Below are 20,232 nucleotides of genomic sequence, written 5' to 3' on the forward strand. Positions count from 1 at the left end.
TTAGTTATATCACTTTAGTTCCTTTATAGCTCCAAGTTGTGTTCTTATGTTGCTGTTTGATATGTGCAACCAGTGTTTTATTCCAGCAGAGGGCGTATAAGCCAAAATTGTTGCTTCTGCTGGAAAAAGAACAATTGCATAAAGTAATGCATTGTCTTCTCTGTTCCTGTTTTTGTTTATTATTCAATTGTAGCTTCAAAGTTTTGCTCAGCTTCAGCAATTTATGCCTATATAAATTCATTTCAGATAGTCCACTCCTACAGTGTTTGAATCACCACCAAGTATGACTTTACACTATGCTTTATCTCTTTACATTCAAGACAATGGAAAAATTGGCTTTGTCTCAAGTTTACACTCTGGGCATATGCCAGGATCACTTTTCCAAATCATTTGCTTTTATTAGCTTTCATTCTTAATTAACCTTATTTGAATCTTTTGTAACAGTTTCTAGACTGTGATCTACAAATTTTACAGGACATGGTTTAGGTATCTGCCTTAAATGTATTTATTTCACTTATATCTCACCCTCTCTCAATTTATTATTGTCATTTTAGCTTTTCAACAACACTGTGAGTTAAGTAAGGCTGTATGTCAGTGGTTTGTCCAAGGTCACTATGCTGCATGGTTGAATGTGAATTTTAATTGTTTACCATATTTCAATCTAAAATTCCTCTTAACTAGGGATGCTGCAGAATTCCAACAAAAACGGAAACCAGTATAGAAATTGCCAATGTTCACTTACGTCCAGAACAGAAATCATTCCATTGAATATGATTCATATTTACTATTGTTGCTTTCAGTCTGCAAATGATACCCAAGTAGTTTTCCACATTCAATGAATGTGATTAAATAACATCATGACAACATAATTTACATAATAAGTTACACTTGTTACATACGGTAATTTCACCAGCAGACAGAGAGATGAATAACATAGCTTTTAATAGAAGACTAACTGCAGCAGAATGGAAACAGTGCTGCATGTGAAGAATACAGGGCAGGACAGAGAATGATGCCTTATTACATCCCTACCCATAACTATGTAGTACAAGACTTCAAATTATTTATAAAGTCTCTGTAACAGGACTAAAACCCAGCTGGACATTGGCTAAGTAGTATTTCCACCTGTCCTATCTCTGAGCCTTCATTGATGACAGATGGTTCTTAATTATAATAAGATGTGTTGACAGGGAGATTGTGAGTCATTCCTGTAGAGCAGGCAAACATGACAACTTTATCCACAGAAAGGAAATTATTTCAGATGGTTTACCATCTGCAATATTCCGTGCTCTTCCCTTAACACATGAATTGCTTTGGAAGATCAGACAAGATTCATGTCATCCACTATTCTGCTTTCAAACAGTAGCCAACTAGCTGCTTCTGAAAAATTAACAAGCCGGGTATTTTGGAAATAGCCATCCTTAGCCCCACCTCCCCAGCATCTGGATATTATACATACACTGCCTTTAATATGAATAATATATTTTGCTTTCCTGGTTGATGACTGATGGAATAAGCACTATTAATTCATGTAAGCTTAATTTTTTTAAAAAAATGTCTAAGCTAGATGAAATCTCCATTCCCTGCGTAAATGAATGATACGTTAGTTATGTGTACTGTGAAGTATTTTATTTCATCTATGCTGAATTTACTGCCAATCAATTTAATTAGATGAGTCCCAGTTCTAGAATGATGAGAGAGAATATATTTAGCATTGTCCATACCATCCATAATTTTTATAAATATATTTCATCCCTTCCTTCCTCAGTTGTTTTAAAGCAAAAAGTTATACTCTCACAAGTATTTCTTGCAAAGTAAATTATTAAAGTCTCTTTGGGTTGTATATAATGACATTATTGCAAAAGTAGAATTACTGCTACTTGTGGAACAATTTTTCCCCACTCCCATGTACTTCACGTATCCCCCCTGATCTGCTTTGGTGGTTCCCCCAGTGCTCAGGAGCAGATTTGGGAGATTGCAGGGCATGCTGCCATTGAAAGACTATCAGACTAGATGCTAGTCAAATCCTCTTGCCTCCCTGACCATTTCACCTTTTGTGTCCTTCATATGTAAGACTGCAGGCAGAGACTCTCTTATTTTAACTGATTTTGTGTAAGCCTTTGTAGGAACTTCTTTTTGCTGAAGAGTAAGTTACAAATGCTCTAAATAAAAAATGAGGGAGTTCCAGAAACAAGGTGCCACCACAGAGAAGGCCCTGGACTTTATAGCTTTCTGATTCTGAAGGTGGGAGGACTCAGCAGTGAGCCCTGGAGAAGATCTTAACAGCTAGACAGATGTGTATGGGAGAAACGAGCCCTTTAGATATTTTATGTGATTTACTATCTTTCAAAGAAGGACCTTTCAAATGTCATTATCAGTTTCTGAGAGTTATTTGAAAGCCTTACTCTAGCTCATCCCAGCTAATATTTTCAGGGTTTCTACCTTCAAAGCTAGGTAAGCCGTAAGTCTTAAAAGCTTATGCACAATAGTATGTGCAATTTTCTTTTTATTTTGTCTTACAATTTCATAGATACTACTGTCTGGCAGCTGTTGCAGCTGTGCTGAAGTATGTTGAGTTTATACAAAATTCAGTTTATGCACCTAAGTCACTTAAGATTAGTTTCCATGGAAGTGAGCAAACAGCAATGATTGATTCAACGTCAGCCATAAACCTTGAATTAATAACTAACAATAGGAATCCTAGGTAAGATGTTTCATTTCACGACTGTAAGGTATAGAGAAGATAGAAATGAATTTATATTTGCATTATACAACAACCGGTGGATGTTGATGCATACCTACGGTGTTTTAAAAAATAAAGTTTGTTTTTCAGCTAAAAATATATTTTGGTCTTTTCAGTCTAACCCAGGTGTCACCAACCATGGCACCCATGAAGGGCTTCAATGGTGCTATCGGGCAGGTGCCACAGACTGAACTTTATTCTAGGGAAAAAAAATATATTATAAACTTCCTTGTGATCCTCAGATGAATGGTGGTATAGAAATTTAATTAATAAATAAATAAAGTTATTAAGCAAAAGGTGCACACAGTTTTCTAAATGTGATTGCTCCCATCTAGCAGTGTATTTAGGCAATGAGTGAAGTCAGATCTGTGATTGTTGTTTGGACACCAGGCAGTAGGAATCCCTGAGGTCCTAAAGAGCTTCTCCCCTCAAGTGCACTCCCCCCTGGTTAATCCTGTGTTTCTTTTTATAGATATTTGTTGTTCCATATTGAACATGATATAAATTCCATTCTGAATGTACCATTTCCTTTAAAGTTTGTGATTAGGATAATTATATGCTACATGTGATGAGCAGTCCCATGATTCTTCCTTCAAAGTTGTGTATTTAACAACAACAACAAAAGGAGTCATCGGAGGTGTGGAGAGAAGAGGGATATTTATTCCAGCTCCAGTGATTCTCCTAAACTAGTGCCGCTGCCACCACCATTAATTCTTACTTAGGAACCTTTAACTTTAACTGCTTCCACCCAGTTCTCTGTGTTAATCTCTTCCTTCCCACTGCAGACAGAAATGGTAAATGTGGTACTAGTTTCAATATATTCTTCTGAAGTCTGTTCTCTCTCTTTTTGCTTGACAGAACATACAATTCTAATATTCTTGATAACATCTGTACAAATGATTAGTTAAATTTTCCTCTCATTTGTTCTTATCACAATATTTTCATTTGGCACTGTCTGAGTAAATTACTTCCTTTTCACTGAGAAATAAAATTCACTGCTCAGAAGAAAACTTTTGATGTATTATAGTCACACACTAATAAGCAAAATGCATGACTTGGGTCTTTAACAAATGCATAGCTATATGCTGAAACTGTATTAGTAAGTCATATACTTGTTGCATAATAATTGCCGCTATTATCCCTTGTGCTAATACTGTACTCTTCTTCTTTGGCACATGAAGAACAGGTTTGGAGCAGCTCACTTTAGACCTCCAGCATAATCTTCCCCTACTCCCACAGAGCAGCTGCATTGTTGGGTGCAATATGATATTGATGTCAAAGGCCACTCAGTGCTTTCCTGTACATGACATCCTTTCCTAGACCTCTAACTTCTGATTCTTTCCCTTATTGAAAAGCGCCTACACACAGAGAGATGGTTACTAAATATTTCCAGAAATATTTCAAGCTTTTGTGCAGTTAGCTGGATGCAGCGGGGGCAGAGGTTCCATCATCACTCGAGTGCAAATTTCTGTTAATAAATGCAGCAACATGCATTTCATAGAGGTGGCATGGCAGGTACTGCTGTGCTTTCCGCATATTGAAGGAGCACGAGTGTAGCCTTGGAATGTGATTTGTGTGTTAGCAGTTGTAGAACTTTTAAATTGTTTTGTATCAACTTCTTAATGAGATCCCCCCCCCCCCAACTGTGCTGTTTTGCAAAGGAATGGACACACTCTTTTTGGTGCTCTAAATTATACTAAAACACCAGGGGGAAGTCGGAGACTTCGATCTAATATTCTAGAGCCTTTGATTGATGCTGATACCATTAATACAAGGTTGGATTCTGTTCAAGAGCTACTTCAGGAAGAGGAACTCTTTTTGGGTCTTCAGTCAGGTAATCAAATATCGCTTTATAGAATGGATAACATATTTCCTTTAATAATGGGTATCATATTTCTATTAATCACAGCTTTTGAGCAGGATGAATATTGTTGCTGCTTCATTCTCAGCTTGTTATGAGTGGATCGCTGTATGTATGTATGTATGTTTGTTTTTAAGTTTTTAAGTGTAGGGATCTCCAAATTTGATTGCAACAGTGGGGCTTGGGGGAAGGAGTGTTTAACTCTTCCTTCCTGCACCACATTTCCAAGCTAGCTACCAATGACAAAGAAGTGAATTATGATACCAATGATATATCTGTATCCTCTCCCCTCCCCTCCCCTCCCCAAGGCCAATAGCAGTTTTGGAGGATTATCCAGATTGATGAAACAATATGAGAGAACAGCTTCTCCCAATGTTGCTGTTCTGATCAAATTTAATGTTTCTTAAGATAAAAAGTATATTCTGTCTAACATTTTGGCCGTATTAATTTTAGATTTAAAGCAGTTTAGCCTTGAGTATATTAATAGGATTAAATCACAGTAAATCAGATATAACGGTTGTGGCTTGAGCTCAATGATTGCTTGATTTCTGTTTTATAGTTATTTCAAGATTCCTGGACACTGATCAACTACTTTCGGTTTTAGTTCAAATTCCAAAGCAGGATACGGTATGTTTATAAATACTTTTACTTCATAAATGGTAAATAAATAGCTGCCACTTATCTTTCCTTTTATTATTGATCACTTCTGTGTTTGTTGTAGACAAATTTCTTAATTGATGTGTGTGCTCAGTTCATAACTTGCAGCACTAAATGAAAATTTTACCATTTAAATTTGAGTACTTTCACACCAGAGTACAAATGAGATAAAAATCTTTATTAGACTTCTAGAAGTTTGCAATTACAGGGTATTGAACATATTTTAAACGTTCATTAATTACTAATAAAAATTAATTTAACATACTATATTTATTTTAATAATTCACACAATTTAATGGCATTTCTCTGTGTTTAATTTTCACTGAATTACACTTACACTTTATGTTTTTGAAAATCAAATTATTTTTAGGTATTAGGTTTGTTGGTTATAACCACTAGGCACATAGTCCCAATCTCCAAAATAATGATTTCCTACAACAAAGAGGGTAATATTGTTATTATTGTTAATAATGTTTTGGCCTCCAGTAATATAACACTAGAAAAAAATATGTACAAGCTCCAGTGAAAATTCAAATAAAAGAATGTTTTCAAATGGTGACTGAATAAAACTACATATATAATAAAAAGGACAAAAAGTGAAATAATTCTATATAAAAAGCATACAAAATACTTTAACTTGAAAAAAGTACCAATGACACAAAAGTTTTAAAAGTTCAAACAGATGAAAAAGAAATAAGGTGCCCACATCCACCCAAAAAGGAGGCCAAATGCTGGGTTTCAGATTCAGAAATGTGGTCATATTGGCCAGTGAAGTAGAAGGCAAGAGTCCACAGGATCATAGAATCATAGCATTGTATAGTTGAAAAGGATCTTAAGGGTCATCTAGTCCAACCCCCTGCAATGCAAAAATCTCAACTATATCATACATGATAGGTGGCCATCCATCTCAATAAAACTAGAATTCACAGATCAACCTTTATCCAGTAATGAAGTCGCTCGTGTTATGAACCCTATGAATTACTGTTCTTTTAAGACCTGCTACTATGTTATCTTTCACTAAGTGTCAATTATACATGCCTGCCTAGAGCTATAGGTGCTACTATTTAGTCTTCATGACACTAAAGCTAAATTCCTGACTAGAACATTTCTAATAGATTACTAGAAGTGGCAAGCTGGTGGTCCACAATAAATTCCCCCTTTCTCCATAGCACCATAGAATGAGATTGTTAAGTTTTGACCACTAAGGTGTTGCCTAGGTGAACAGGTAGGTGCTAAGTACTGGGGTGCGGGTGTGGGTGTATATTTCTTTTTCCCTACCCAAAGTGTATGAAAGAGGCTCCTGTTTCACTTCAAAAACAGATAAACATAGAATCACCAAGTGTCAATATTAGATGATTCTAAATGATGGTGATATAACAGTGCCAGTCAAAGTGATCAGTTCATTAGGGAGAAAGGAAATAAGTCAGTTAACATTCCTAACATTTGTGGTCATGCTTCATACAGAAAAAAATATGAATACAAAAATATGAATACAACAGGCAACAATTATATTAAGCACAACAGTACCTAGGCCACATTATGCTAATCAAACAGTAAAATAATGATAAAGTCTATACCTTTTCTGCTTTCTAACAGGTTAATGCATCTGAATCAAAGATAACAAATTTAATTTATCTGAAGCACACCCTGGAACTTGTAGAACCTTTGAAGGTATTCTGTCCTGAAGCATTAAATGTCAGCTACGGTTATCATTTGGCCCTATGAGTCTTAAAACCAAGTCCTCCTGCAGTTGGAACCAGGCCCTTTACCATCTGTGCCACTGTGTTAGTTTGCCAGAGAAGGGTACCAGTTGCTTGCCATCTATTGTGCTTCACCACCTCAGATGGCCAGAGGATGGTATTATTGCATCTCAACTAGGCATCCAATAACAAAGGGCTATTATTTCACCTAGTGCTGGAAAGCTGCTTCCTGGCATTATTCCTCGGTCTGAACAATTGATTACTTAGGCTGCCTGCCCCTGTATAATTTACCTGATCACTTCCTACTCATCTCCAGAACGCTGGCCTGACAATTGTATGCTTTAAAAAGACAGCTACAACATAGATGATTAGGAGTAAGCATGGCTAGTCATTGTCTAGAGCTCATCTTGGAGCCTACTCTGTGCTAGAAATCTATGCTTGGATATCCAGCAAAGCTCTTGTGAGGAGGATTTTATCCCTTCCACCCCCATGATTACCTTGTGCCATCAGAGGCCTTCTATGATACAAGGTATTTTGCAAAGGAAATCGCTCACAACTTTGATCCCACTTTTGAAAGGATACAAATGCAGAATGTATCCAGGGAGTAATTTTATCAGTACTTTATTACTTAGATGTCTTTCAGTTGTGAGCTGAGGATGTGGATAGGATTATTGGAGCAATTTGATCCATGCTCTGTATATATGACCATTATCTATCATGGTCAACTACATTTTGTCTGGAAGAAAAGGCTACCTGGGCTGTGGAAGTAATTAATGCACCTTGAGAGCGAGGGTGGCTGTAGCACTCTCTCTCTGCTCCCGTGTTTTTAATGGGTGAAATCCAATATGTCCATTTGTCAGTGAAATGGACACCATTGTAGAACAGTCCCCCCACCCGCCATTCAACCCCCTGCACACACCCAAAATCTGTTCCAGAAGATAGAACGACCTCTCTTGGGAGTGTGTGGAAGAGAGAAAGGGGTAGTCTCATCATGCAAATGGAAGTCTACTTGTGAGACATTAGTTATCACCTAATGAGCCAGTTAGGGACGTGGGTGGCACTGTGGGTTAAACCACAGAGCCTAGGACTTGCTGATCAGAAGGTCAGTGGTTCGAATCCCTGCGATGGGGTGAGCTCCCGTTTATTTTAAATAAACTGATTAGAATTCAAAAGCAATAAAATTCTATCTTGCGCAAGATTGTTCTTTATATTTATGGCATTTCCTGGAATGTGAGCCAAGTTCATACAATAATCAGCCAAGAGGTTAAAACACTAATGTTTAGATTTTTATTTTAAATTGACTCTTATACCGTACTTACAAATTCAGCGTACAGAAAATATCTTGTTCTATGTAATCATCTAATATTGACAGATTTTATTAGCTGTTTTTTCCAGTTAAACCTAAATGAATGAAAGGGTATTGAATCCATTAACATTTCTGTACACTTGAATATATCAGTTTTTCATGTTGATTTTAACAGGATGCTTTAAAAAGCTATAAAACACCATTGTTAAAGGCTTACTATAGTTCTTTGGAAGACAACAGGTACTGTTTTATTTTTTAAAACATCTTTGACACTGATGTTATTATTTCTTGCACCCTGTTTTTGTAAAATGTGCATTTTATTTTCTCTAGTAGAGTAAGGAAGGTATTCAAGACCCTTTCGGATTGCTCCTCCTCCCATTGAAAGATAGGGCCAGCTTGCAAGCTGACTCTATTGAAGGAGTGGCTGACTGGAAGAGCAGAAAACTTGTTGAAAGACAGAAAATAACTAACTTGATTAGTTAGAAACAAAGCATACCATGAAAAAGAATACTTGGGTGAAAAACTAGCGCTCACATTAAAGAAGAAAAAAACATGCTATTGATTTCAATAAAATTGCCAGTAAACAAATAATTCTGACCAAGAAAATAATTCCTATATTTAGGAAACCCATGCAAAGTATCTAACATGAGATCGTGCAGCATTATATATGAAGATGTTATTAGGGTTTTGAAAATATCAAAATTCAGCATGAAGAGTGGACTTCTACTCATGTAGTAGGCCTTTACCTTCCTCTCCACCAACCTGCCGGAGCAAATTTTGAGTGTGTGCAGGGGGCTGCAGGGGAAAGGAGAGGAAGGCAAAGTTTTGCTGTTTTGCTGTGAAAGTGAAAGTCCAATCCACTTAGGTACAGACAACTTTGGTTACAACCCAGTGAATATGAAGTATAGAGGTTTTGGATTTGAATATTTTAATTACATTACTTTTAGATAAATACAGCATTTGTAAAATATGGCAAAGACATTGCCCCAATTTTATATATTTCTAGGTTTGGAGTCATACTTGAAAAGATTAAAACTGTCATTAATGATGATACAAGATACACAAAAGGATGCTTGAATATGAGAACACAGAAATGCTATGCAGTGAAGCCTAATATAAATGAATTTCTTGATATAGCACGAAGAACATACACTGAGATTGTGGATGATATTGCAGGTACTTCACTGTTTAGGTATTTAATTTTGGGTACTTTAAATATATATACTTTTTCTGCAATATCATAGCCTGTACTTGTTTGCATAAATAGTACTTCTGTCAATATTTTTGTGAAATTATGATGAACTTTACTGTGTTACATTATAAAATGTTTTTGTTTTGCATCTTGCTATTAAGGAATGATAGCACAGCTTGCAGAAAAATACAACCTTCCTTTGAAAACAAGCTTCAGTTCTGCACGAGGATTTTTTATTCAGATGAGTGCTGACTGTGCAGCAATACACAATGGTCAACTTCCTTCAGAATTTACCAAGGTAAACATTTTGGAGCTGTTGGGACATTATAGTTAGTGAATTTACATCGAGATTTGATGGCTGTAGAATGCACCCTTATTTACACATCTAACATGCCAACCTTGCTGCCTCAATTAATACTGGATAAATGGCAGCAATTTTTCCCTTTGTCCAGCCAAGATCCAGCTTCAGATGCACTACTACTTACTACTGTGCTTCAGGCCATCTCTTCTCTGATGTTGAGGCTATCAGTTCTGATGTGCAGATCACTGATTTTGTAACTCTTCTCTATCCCCCTTTTGGGGCTAGCCCAGTGTTTACCATGCTGCTGTCCTAAGAACTACTCCTCACCACTATCCAGCCAGTCACGGTACTAGTCTCCATGCTGAAGTTACTGTCAAGATCATTCATGGGGGTTGTTGCTATTTTTAGCACTAGAAATACTAGGTTGTCACACTCCCTGTTCTCATTTTCACTCTCAGCAAGGTGGTAAGATTAAAGTGTCTTAATATTTAAGCTTTAAACTGGGACTCGTAAAGGTAAAGGTACCCCAGTCGCAAATGACTCTGAGGTTGCAGCACTCATCTCGCTTTACAGGCTGAGGGAGCCAGCGTTTGTCTGCTTCCGCACACAGTTTTTCCAGGTCATGTGGCCAGCATGACTAAGCCACTTCTGGCGAAGCCAGAGCAGTGCATGGAAACACCGCCTTCCCGCCGGAGCGGTACCTATTTATCCACTTGCACTGCGTGCTTTCAAACTGCTAGGTTGGCAGGAGCTGGGACTGAACAACCGGAGCTCACCCTGTCGCAGGGCCTCGAACCACCAACCTTCTGATGCTGTTTTGGGGCATCACACTTATTAGAAGAAGCAAGTGAACCACTGGTGGGATAGCTGGTTCGAGAGGCACCTATGCTCTATCCTAACCCCTTCCCTCCAGCCATCAATATTAAGAAGACAAGGCTGCACTCTTTGTGGTATTGAGAACCCAGTGAAATCAGTGTGAAAATGTAATTAATACGATTAAGTGAAGTCATGCTGATTTCAGCTAATGCAGTCTGGATCTAGGATGTTATAAATAATATTCTTTCTATAATATCTGTAAATATTCATTAACTACCCTAACTTGCAACGTTACAGAAATGAAAATAAGGATTTTCTTGTATATATTCTAGGGGTTTGTATTGAGGTAATTCTAGGAAGAGTCTTACATTTCTGAATTGAATTGTTCCATTAAAAACAAGGCATCTTGAGTGGCTCAAGGACTCCCCAAATATCCAAGTGACTCTGTGGTCTCATGTCCAAAAAATGCTCAGCCGTTTCTCCCTTCCCCCAAGAAACTAAGCTTGGGAAAATAGGTCTAGATTTTAATCACAAGTATTTTCTCAGGGTACTCCTAAGTGCAGTGATTTGCAGGAGGGATTGGAATTTGTTTTTCACGTCAAGTTAATCGAAATCCTGGAGATTTATAGTATTTATTCTATTTCCCCACCATCTCCAAGTCAATGGAGAGATCTCTATTGCATCCCTTAAAATCTGTGGGTATAGAAGCCCATCCCTGCCAGTGGCCCTTCCTTGCTGGAATGATGCCACTTGCTCCCCCCCCCCCCCCCCGCCATCTTTTTTCCATCCTGCATCCCCTACACAAGTCAATAAAGAAATATATCTTTGGACAAGAAGCTATATTTACAGAAATCTGTGGTGGCACAGAATTCCAACCCCAACAACATTTGGTGAAGATTCTTCTCTGTATGCTGCATTCATTTTCTCTTCAGTAGTCTGTCATGTAAATGCTTATGACCAAAGAGGGTGTTTATAATCTGAACACAAATTTCTTCATTTTAAAGCCTAGAAATGTTTATAATCTTACAGTGGGTTAGCTTGTGCTACCTCAATTTAAACACATACAAAAGCACTTGCTATTTTAATAAACATTTATGGGGTAGTGTACATTATCCAGTGATAAAATAATTGCACACTAATTATTTTCAATTTATGTTTCTGGTTTATTACTATTGCTTTTCTCTTTTTTAAAAAATAATGAAGGCAGTTTACTCTCATGTTTTTCAAATTGCTCTTGCTTTGTTTTCTGGGAGTAGTTATTTATGCTTATCTAGCATCTCTTTTTGAAATTTCCCTACAGATTACTAAAATGAAAAATGTGTATAGCTTTACTTCACAAGACTTAATGAAAATGAATGAAAGATGCCAAGAGTCTTTGAGAGAAATTTATCACATGACATACTTGTAAGAATACTTCAAACATTTTTATTTGATATTGTGCCCAATTAACATTTGGATATGAGCTTTTAAATCTCTTTTTGTGGGTAGTGATTTTAAACTAGGAATTTTCACTCAAACTTGGAATTTTCACCCAGTTTCAGGTCTTAGATTCAAGCTTGCAACTTTCTTAAAGCAAGTTGTGCAATTCCTTACTGTCTTCCATGTTTTCCTCCTTTGACACTCCGGTCATACAAAGGGCTAACCATCTCCCTGGACAGTTCGTTGCTTCTAATAAAATAATATTTTATTGTCGGTCTTAACGTCTTCAGTGATTTCCTTGATTTTTTATTTTATTTTTTTGCATCCCTTATTGTCTGCTTCCACTTACTTCACCAGACTTGGTGTTCCTTTTTGTTCTCCTTATTTGGGCAAGACTTACACTTATTGAAAGAAGCCTTCTAGCTTCTAATAGCTTTATTTATTTGGGTCATTAAACACACTGGCATCCTCTTGGCCTTGGTGAAACTTGTCCTGATCTGCAATATACATTCTAGATGACCTTCGGTTATTGTGGTTTTGATTAACCCCCAAGCATTATGGAGAAATTTGAAGCTCCTGAATTTCCCTTTCATTTTTTAAAAAATGAACCCTGTATTTTTGAGATGTTCACTCTTTTGAAGAAAACTGTGACTGCTGAACTTGCTTGGCAGTTGTCCACTTCCATATAAGTAGACAATTATACATTTAGTTGTATTTGATTTATTCTTAGTTGTATTGGAATACAGTTGCTATTTTAGACTAAAAGCTCAACATTTTTATTAAATATTTTGTCTATTGCTTTGAGGAATAAAATAAACTGTGCTATTATGTGCTTTCAGGATAGTGTGTAAATTACTGAGTGAAATTTATGAACACATCCATTGCTTGTACAAACTCTCTGATGCAGTGTCTATGCTGGATATGTTGCAGTCATTTGCCCACGCCTGTACGCTTTCTGACTATGGTGAGTAGCTTTGTTATTTAGAAAAGCTTTTACTAAAACTTGCGGTTTACCTCCCCTGTCCCCAAACTGCGAATTAGTCAAATAATAGTGCTGACATAATGTAATTGGCAGATTCAAAGATTGCCCGCATCAACATGCAAATACTTCCCACTACTATAGCATCATGGCATCACCAAACCATATGTAATATAGTTTGTTTAGACAGATTCTTTGACTCAGAAGTTAAGATCTGGGTGTAATATTCTTTTTTATTCTGTCGAGCATCTTTGAAAATATGATTGGCTATCAAACTGAAGCTTCACTTAGTTTTTGTTGCTTTTTCATAAGACTTGTTGCTTCACATGTCCTTCAATTGTTTCGTATGCGTCTTTTAAATAGAAGCAAATAGTGAGTACTCGTATACAGGACAAGCAAAATATAGCAAAAATCAAATATTATTTAAGGAAACACTCCCCTGAACTTTGTTGCATTAAAGTTCAAGTTTTCAAAAAGTTACTTCTTTATATTATTCCTATCAGTGGAACTATTCTCAGACCCAGCACAATAGTCAACTCACCACTCACAACTCTGTCAGGCACTGGGCTGTTTCAGTGCTAGGTGGGTGGTGCCACCACTTTTGAATGGGAGCTAAGGTTGGCTCCTATCCACAGTGGCCACCAACCATGTTTGTTTACCCATTGGTGACACTTTGCTGACAGCTGCCTCCTTGGACTGCAGTCTTACCCAATTACCTAGCAGTAAGCCCCATTTAAATTACTGGGACTTCTGAGTAAATGTATGTAGAATTATATTGTTAAGACATGAGGATTACAATTTTACTCAATTTATTTGCCTATTTCGTTCGGAATTTATTGATTACTAGATTTCTCATAAACTAACATGTAACAAGAACAAGACTTAACCAAAGTAGGATTGCGATATACTTGTTATTAACAGCAAAACATTTAAATATTATCTATTTTTTCTTAGTACGTCCTGAGTTTACTGACACATTAGCAATAAAGGAAGGATGGCACCCTGTTCTTGAAAAAATATCTTTTGAGAAACCTGTTGCCAACAATACTTACATCACAGAGGGAAGTAATTTTATCATAATTACAGGACCAAATATGAGTGGAAAGTCAACTTACCTAAAACAGATAGCCCTTTCTCAGATTATGGCACAAATTGGTAAGCAGTTATTTGAACTTTCCTTGTTTCTCTTATCCAGTGATTTTAGTAAACCACTGTGTTACACTTTCCTTTCCCTTTAAGTTCAGCAACTTTTAACAGCCTTGATTCCTTCCGAGTCCCAAGTCTGTCTTAGTTTGAGAGGAGACCTGGTGAGGTTCCTATCCTTGCAGGAGGTCTCAGCAATTTCTCATAATCAGGAACTTAAGTTTCAAATAACATTGTTTAGTTATCTTGTTTAATCAATTCTGATACAGTCTCGCCATCCCCACCCCTCTACAAATCTGTTCCATCACTCACAGTCTCTGCCTGACTTCTCTTCCTTTCCCCAGCCCAGAATACTTATTTCTTCTCTTTTGTTTATCTTTCATTCCCCAGGCTGTGCAGTTTCCCATTATATGACTGCACCCCTTCTCCCTGTTTGTCTGAGTATCTATTGATAAGAGTGAGGCCCATACTGTCATCACCACACAAGACAATTTCTGACCAGAGAAGGCTGAAGTCAGGAGTCACCTGTCAACAGAGCCTTACAAAGATATTATTTAGAAGAGAGAACCTTATCATTTCCTACTATTTTAAGAATTTCACATGGCTAGCATTAAACTGCAACATTACTGCCAACTTCTCTTCACATTAATTTGTCCTCTTTAATTTGCAGGATCTTTTGTCCCAGCAGAATATTCTTCATTTAGGATTGCTGAGCAAATATTTACTAGAATAGGTATGGATGATGATATAGAAACAAATTCATCAACTTTCATGAAGGAGATGAAAGAGGTATTCAGATGAGCTTAGTGTTTCTTTTATCAGTGGCCTTGATTAATATTTAATTGGCCCACAGGTTTGTACATTTTGCTTACAGATAAATATTCAAGGACCTCTGCTTCTGTTTTTCTCCTTACAGGGCAAAGATTAGACTAATAGGCTGCACATACCCAATGTTTTCATTTTCTTCTTCTTCAGCACACCAGTCCCTTTCCCATGCAAACACCTCCACCAACATACACATGCCACCTTGTAAGCTACCATTAAAATTCTGCAGACTGTGCATTCTTGTTGCAAAATAATAATGGCTAGGATCCATCAGAATCCTGGAGGAGAATCAAAGGGACTTCTACTCATACAAGGGGATATTCCATTTTCCAGTTCCCCACTCCAGCTGTGAGCAATTGAACCACATCCCCTGCCATTTCTGAGGGGACTGGAAGAGGAGAGAGGGAACGCCCATTCAGAAAGTGGATCTCTTTCTGTAGTGGTTCAGCTTCTATGCTGAATATTGTACCAAACCATATATTGCCTTTTACATTGACTTGTGTTACTTTATCTCTCACACTGAAATAACAATTAGATGAAAATATTGCTGCTGCTTTCTTCCTTCCTGTCTCCCATAAGCCCCCAAACCTATCTGTGGCCTCTATCAAAGAGCTGGAGGCTCCCGCCTCTGGTTTGGGGGCCCTTTGGAAGACAACAAAGGTGGTAGCAGTGGGGGCTCAGATATCGGTCCTGCTCAGCCCACACTTATGTACAAGTAATCAATCAGAGGCATTCAGTTGTTATTAGCACCTCTTTTTGCTGACTGACAGCATCCCTAATGGAGCTGCTACCAGCAAAGAAGTTTGAAAAGGGATGTGTAGCCTTCTGTGTGCATCAAATGTGCATTCAGAACTCTTAGATTGAGCTGTTTGTGTTGATGGATGTTCTGTTTTTATGTGGCAGCTGGTAAAACATTCCTAAAGTAAATTTCCTGACTCTTGTTTTGGGCAGGAAATGAGAATTCTTATTAACAGATTTTATCCTCACATGCTACTGCTAGTAATGAAATTTGATGTCTTTCTCTCTAGATAGCATATATCATACAAAATGCTAATGACAGATCACTTATCATAATTGATGAGCTTGGCAGAGGTACCAGTGCTGAAGAAGGCATCGGCATATGTTACGCAGTCTGTGAATATCTTCTTAATTTGAAGGTATTATTAATATTTTAATCAATAAGTGCATGAAATTTCCCTAACTATTATAAAAGATAGTAATAGTCATTAAGATTTCTCTTTTCCAATAATCTATTTAATTTCTTGTTTCATACTTTAGGCATTTACACTCTTTGCCACTCATTTTTTGGAATTATGTCAAATTGATGCCTTATATCCCAATGTGGAAAACAATTACTTTGAAGTGCAACACGTGAGAAGTAGTTATGGAAGTAGGGAGAAAATTGCTTATACTTATATTCTTTCTAAAGGACACACGGAGGAAAAAAACTATGGTAATATGCTATATGGATTATTATAATTTACAGAAATAAACATATAGAACATTAATATGAAGAGATAAAACAAGAGTACCTAGATACCTGTTCCATTAAACACATGAAAGATGTTGTCTGCATGTGCAGAGGGATTCATTCAGCCACTACTTTCTGTATTTAGAACTATATGGTTTGTGCATCTATTTCACTCAGAAGCTTACTAAGATTTTTATTACCTACATGTTATTACTGCTGCTGTCATTAGCCTCTCCACTCTGCAAAATGTTCCACTTCTTTTCAGTCTCTTGTATTACTCCACTGTATTTTCAGTACTATTTGATATAATATCGTGAAGAAAGAAATGGCGGTATTGGTGTTCCTCTTCTCATTCTCATTATTTATTAATTATTTAGTCTGTTATGGGGGAATATTATATAAATTGAAGAAACCTTGTTGAGCCTTTTGATAATCAATATGACAGTTGATTCAACATGACAGTTGAACATGCACAGCTATTCTGATTCTGAGTTAACTTTCTGCTAAGCAAATTACCCAGTCAGATACAGTACTAATAAGAAGCATTTTCAAGATTGACATTAAAAGGTTTTTTATTTTTTAAAAAAATTTAGAAGCTACTGCAGATGTAATGCTGCTGACCTCTTGGCTGTAGTTAAGTCATGTGAGCATGTGCTCCCTCATCTCATGTTTGGAGTGAATTCTACCCTACATTTCCATGGCTTAGCATTATATTTGTACAACTCCCAACTGTAGTTAAACGCTAACTATGATAACTGATAAAAACCCTCTTTATTAGGATCTGCAAAGCTGCTTCAAATCTTGTTTAAGAAGAAAATTCTTGTTAGCATTGATGCAGATGTAACACTAATCCATGGTTTAAGCTCACGTGGGAAAGGAGATGGGATTTTGGAGGGGAGGATAGGTGGAGGTTACGTGTCATCTTGTGGCCTGCTCTGCTCCTAATTTTTTAGCTTTGGTTAAAAGACCAGGAGCATTACATCATCATTGGTCCTGATAGACTTTTTGATTAAATGTAACATTCTCCACCTCTGACAATTAAAAACAGCTTCATATGTTTTATATTTAGGACTTAAAGCTGCAGAGGTTTCTTCTCTTCCACCATCAATAATACAGGATGCCAAGGAGATCATAACTCTGATTTCTAGACAAATGTTGGTATGTAGTATTATCTCAAAACATTCTCTGGTGTTAGCTCTTTTTGTTAAGTGCTGATTTTAAACAATTTTGCTTGGAAGTAAATTCTGTAGTTTATTTATTTTGCATTGTATATACAGGCAACATAGTGGCAGTTAATGCAGCATACCATAGGAAAAAACAATGATTAAAAAAAAATTAAAACAAAAACCACCACGTATAACTCAAATTATCAGCTCAAATTGGCTCATCTGTCTGCATGTTTCACATTTTAACTTTCTTAATTGGAGGCCAATTGTTTTTTGTTCATGTTTTTAATAAATGAAAGTTCCAAGTCTAGGCCCCCTTGCTGGTGCAATTGGTCCAACTTCACCACCGATAGTGCAGCCTCAACATTGGCTTCCAATACATTTGCAAGCCCAATTCAAAGTGTTGGTTTTAATTTACAGTATTATGCAGCTTGGGATCACAATACCTATCAGAATGCCTCTCCTGACTTGAACAATTTGGTTGTAGTCCCCCATCTGTGCATAGTTTTCCCCAGCAAGGATTGTTGGGCACCAACACTTTTGGCATCTATCTTATTCCCTATATGTTGAGTTGGTTGTCATGGCTTATTCAATGGTGACATTCTGAGTTTTGCTTTTCTTTTTGGCGGTTGATGTGCTTTTGAAACATTTATGTTAATTAAATGTATAATGTTAATTGTTTATAGCTGAAACTTTTGTAAGTTTAAAATCTGTTGTTAGTCCCCAGTAGATTGTTGGCATTAGGCAACTAAGTAACTAATCAATAGTAAATAAAATGCTAAAAGTCTGGTTTTAATTTGTTCATGTCCTTTTAAATAACAGAAGCAACAAAGAAGTACTCCTGAGACATTAAAGAAGAAGGCTATATATCACTTAGCAAATATGTTAGTTCAAACTGCCCGTAACTCTCGACTGGATCCAGACAGTTTGCGAATATACCTAAAAGGTCTGAAGAAAAAGTATGAGACTGATTGCCTTGCTGCTGAACAAGTACCTACTGAAGACCAGCAATAATTTATACTATAGTCTGAAGCACTAATATAGGTAGAGCCTGAAAATATACATTTTTTTAAAAAAAAGGCATGATAGTTCTGGAGCATTCTGTCTTTCTGGTTTGCATGCACCAATTTTGCAGCAGCAAAACCAGATACATGAACAGAAACAGTATAATTCTAGAACTTTTAAATTATTATTCTTCATTTCAAAACATTAATTTCCACAGAAATATATTTAAAATAAGTTGTTTATAAAAGCTTTAAAAATATGATTAAATTGTTTTTTATTCTATATTATTTCATTTGCCATATCTATGATATCCCTTCATATAAGTTTTATTGTTGGAATCTCTAGATGTGTTGGTTTGATAAGCTGACTCCTGGGTTGTTTCTGCTTCTTTATGGTGTTTTCTTGTGCAGTGGACAACACTGTTATAGCAACTGCAAGTATTTATTGTAATATTGATGGCTTCCCTGACATTCTACATCATGTTACTAGTAAAAAAAAAAAGAATTTAGCACTTTCTTTAATGATCTAGTATTTGACCATACTAAGAGCTCCATCATTCTGCATAGAACAGCTCTTATGCATATATAATCCCATTTCAGCAGTAAAGAGTAATCTGTTCTGTTTTCTCCTGCACTTCATTGTACCTAATGTTGCCTAACAGTGTAGAGTTCCTTTTAAAAACCATCCACTTTAAAGGAATTTGAGGATATATGTTGAGCAGTGGTTTTTTTTTCCTAGAAAAAAGTGCCTGTACTCACCAGGAAGCAGGGAGAGGGCCCAGCACATGAGGGAGGGGTGTGTCCTGAAGCCAAGGCTGGGTGGTGAGCTGCTTAATGATCCCTCGCCTGCCCACCCACCTACTGGGGCACTGCCTCCCAGGTGAAGAGACTTCCCCTGCCCAGCTTTGGCAGCAAGGCTTCAGTATCGTGTCAGAGCATTGCACCTCCTTCCCTAAGCAGGCCAAACGCTTCCCAGGCTTAGGGAAAGCGACATGGTGTGTTGACAGGGTCAGAGAGCCCCCCTCTCCCCCCCCCAATGGTGGTAGTACTTCATACTGTTGCGTACTGCCAGTAAAAAAGCACTGGTGTTGAGACTGATGTGTGTTGAATGGAGACTACGTATAGATATGGTGTGCATTTACATGAAGGCATGGAAAATGAGCTCAAATTGACAGTATAAACTGGATATTTCATACAGTGGTTTGTCAGTATGCTTAGTTCCCAAGTGAATTTGGAAGATGTAAATTTATCTGAGGAACTACATTCATTGCCAGTCAATATACATGATCACTAAGTGAAGACTTGAGTGATATATAATATTCTGTTTGTTCATGTCAGTTTTTACACATTCTTCATATCTTCTGCTTATTTCTAATTTCTGGTGTTTGTACAGTACATTCAACATAAATTTCCCAAAACATACATATTGCATTAAATGTTTATTTGTTTTGTTTTGTTTTGAAAACTTCTATCATATTAGATGGCCCTGAGAGGCTCTCAAAGCAATTTGCAAAAGATTCCCACAATATAAATCACATTCAACTCTGGCATCAAGAACAGAAATAACATGATACCGCTGTGGTGTCAGAATTTTTCAACTTTCATTTTCTGCCCTTCCCTAGTATTGCCTGTCAGCCTCTGCCTACCAG

The 20,232-nt window shown here is 36.9% G+C and overlaps 1 protein-coding gene across 4 annotated transcripts in view; it reads left to right on the top strand.

Annotated features, from left to right (window-relative positions):
* Positions 1 to 20,005, top strand: part of MSH4 (mutS homolog 4) — a 33,342-nt gene extending 13,337 nt beyond the window's left edge. For 2 of the 4 annotated variants that reach the window (XM_079982308.1, XM_079982309.1), the window contains 15 exons: positions 2,531 to 2,704; positions 4,405 to 4,577; positions 5,164 to 5,231; positions 6,858 to 6,932; positions 8,443 to 8,507; positions 9,274 to 9,443; positions 9,621 to 9,757; positions 11,877 to 11,980; positions 12,835 to 12,959; positions 13,929 to 14,129; positions 14,788 to 14,906; positions 15,971 to 16,099; positions 16,221 to 16,395; positions 17,483 to 17,571; positions 18,402 to 20,005. In XM_079982308.1, coding sequence (XP_079838434.1) covers positions 2,531 to 2,704; positions 4,405 to 4,577; positions 5,164 to 5,231; positions 6,858 to 6,932; positions 8,443 to 8,507; positions 9,274 to 9,443; positions 9,621 to 9,757; positions 11,877 to 11,980; positions 12,835 to 12,959; positions 13,929 to 14,129; positions 14,788 to 14,906; positions 15,971 to 16,099; positions 16,221 to 16,395; positions 17,483 to 17,571; positions 18,402 to 18,593 — 1,996 coding nt within the window. In that variant the 3' untranslated portion in view covers positions 18,594 to 20,005. The remainder of the gene's footprint in view (positions 1 to 2,530; positions 2,705 to 4,404; positions 4,578 to 5,163; positions 5,232 to 6,857; positions 6,933 to 8,442; positions 8,508 to 9,273; positions 9,444 to 9,620; positions 9,758 to 11,876; positions 11,981 to 12,834; positions 12,960 to 13,928; positions 14,130 to 14,787; positions 14,907 to 15,970; positions 16,100 to 16,220; positions 16,396 to 17,482; positions 17,572 to 18,401) is intronic. The other 2 variants (XM_079982311.1, XM_079982310.1) reach the window with 2 other exon arrangements.
* The last annotated feature ends 227 nt before the right edge of the window (positions 20,006 to 20,232 follow it).

The sequence above is a fragment of the Podarcis cretensis genome (assembly GCF_951804945.1).
Source record: "Podarcis cretensis genome assembly, chromosome: 6".
Taxonomy (NCBI): domain Eukaryota; kingdom Metazoa; phylum Chordata; class Lepidosauria; order Squamata; family Lacertidae; genus Podarcis; species Podarcis cretensis.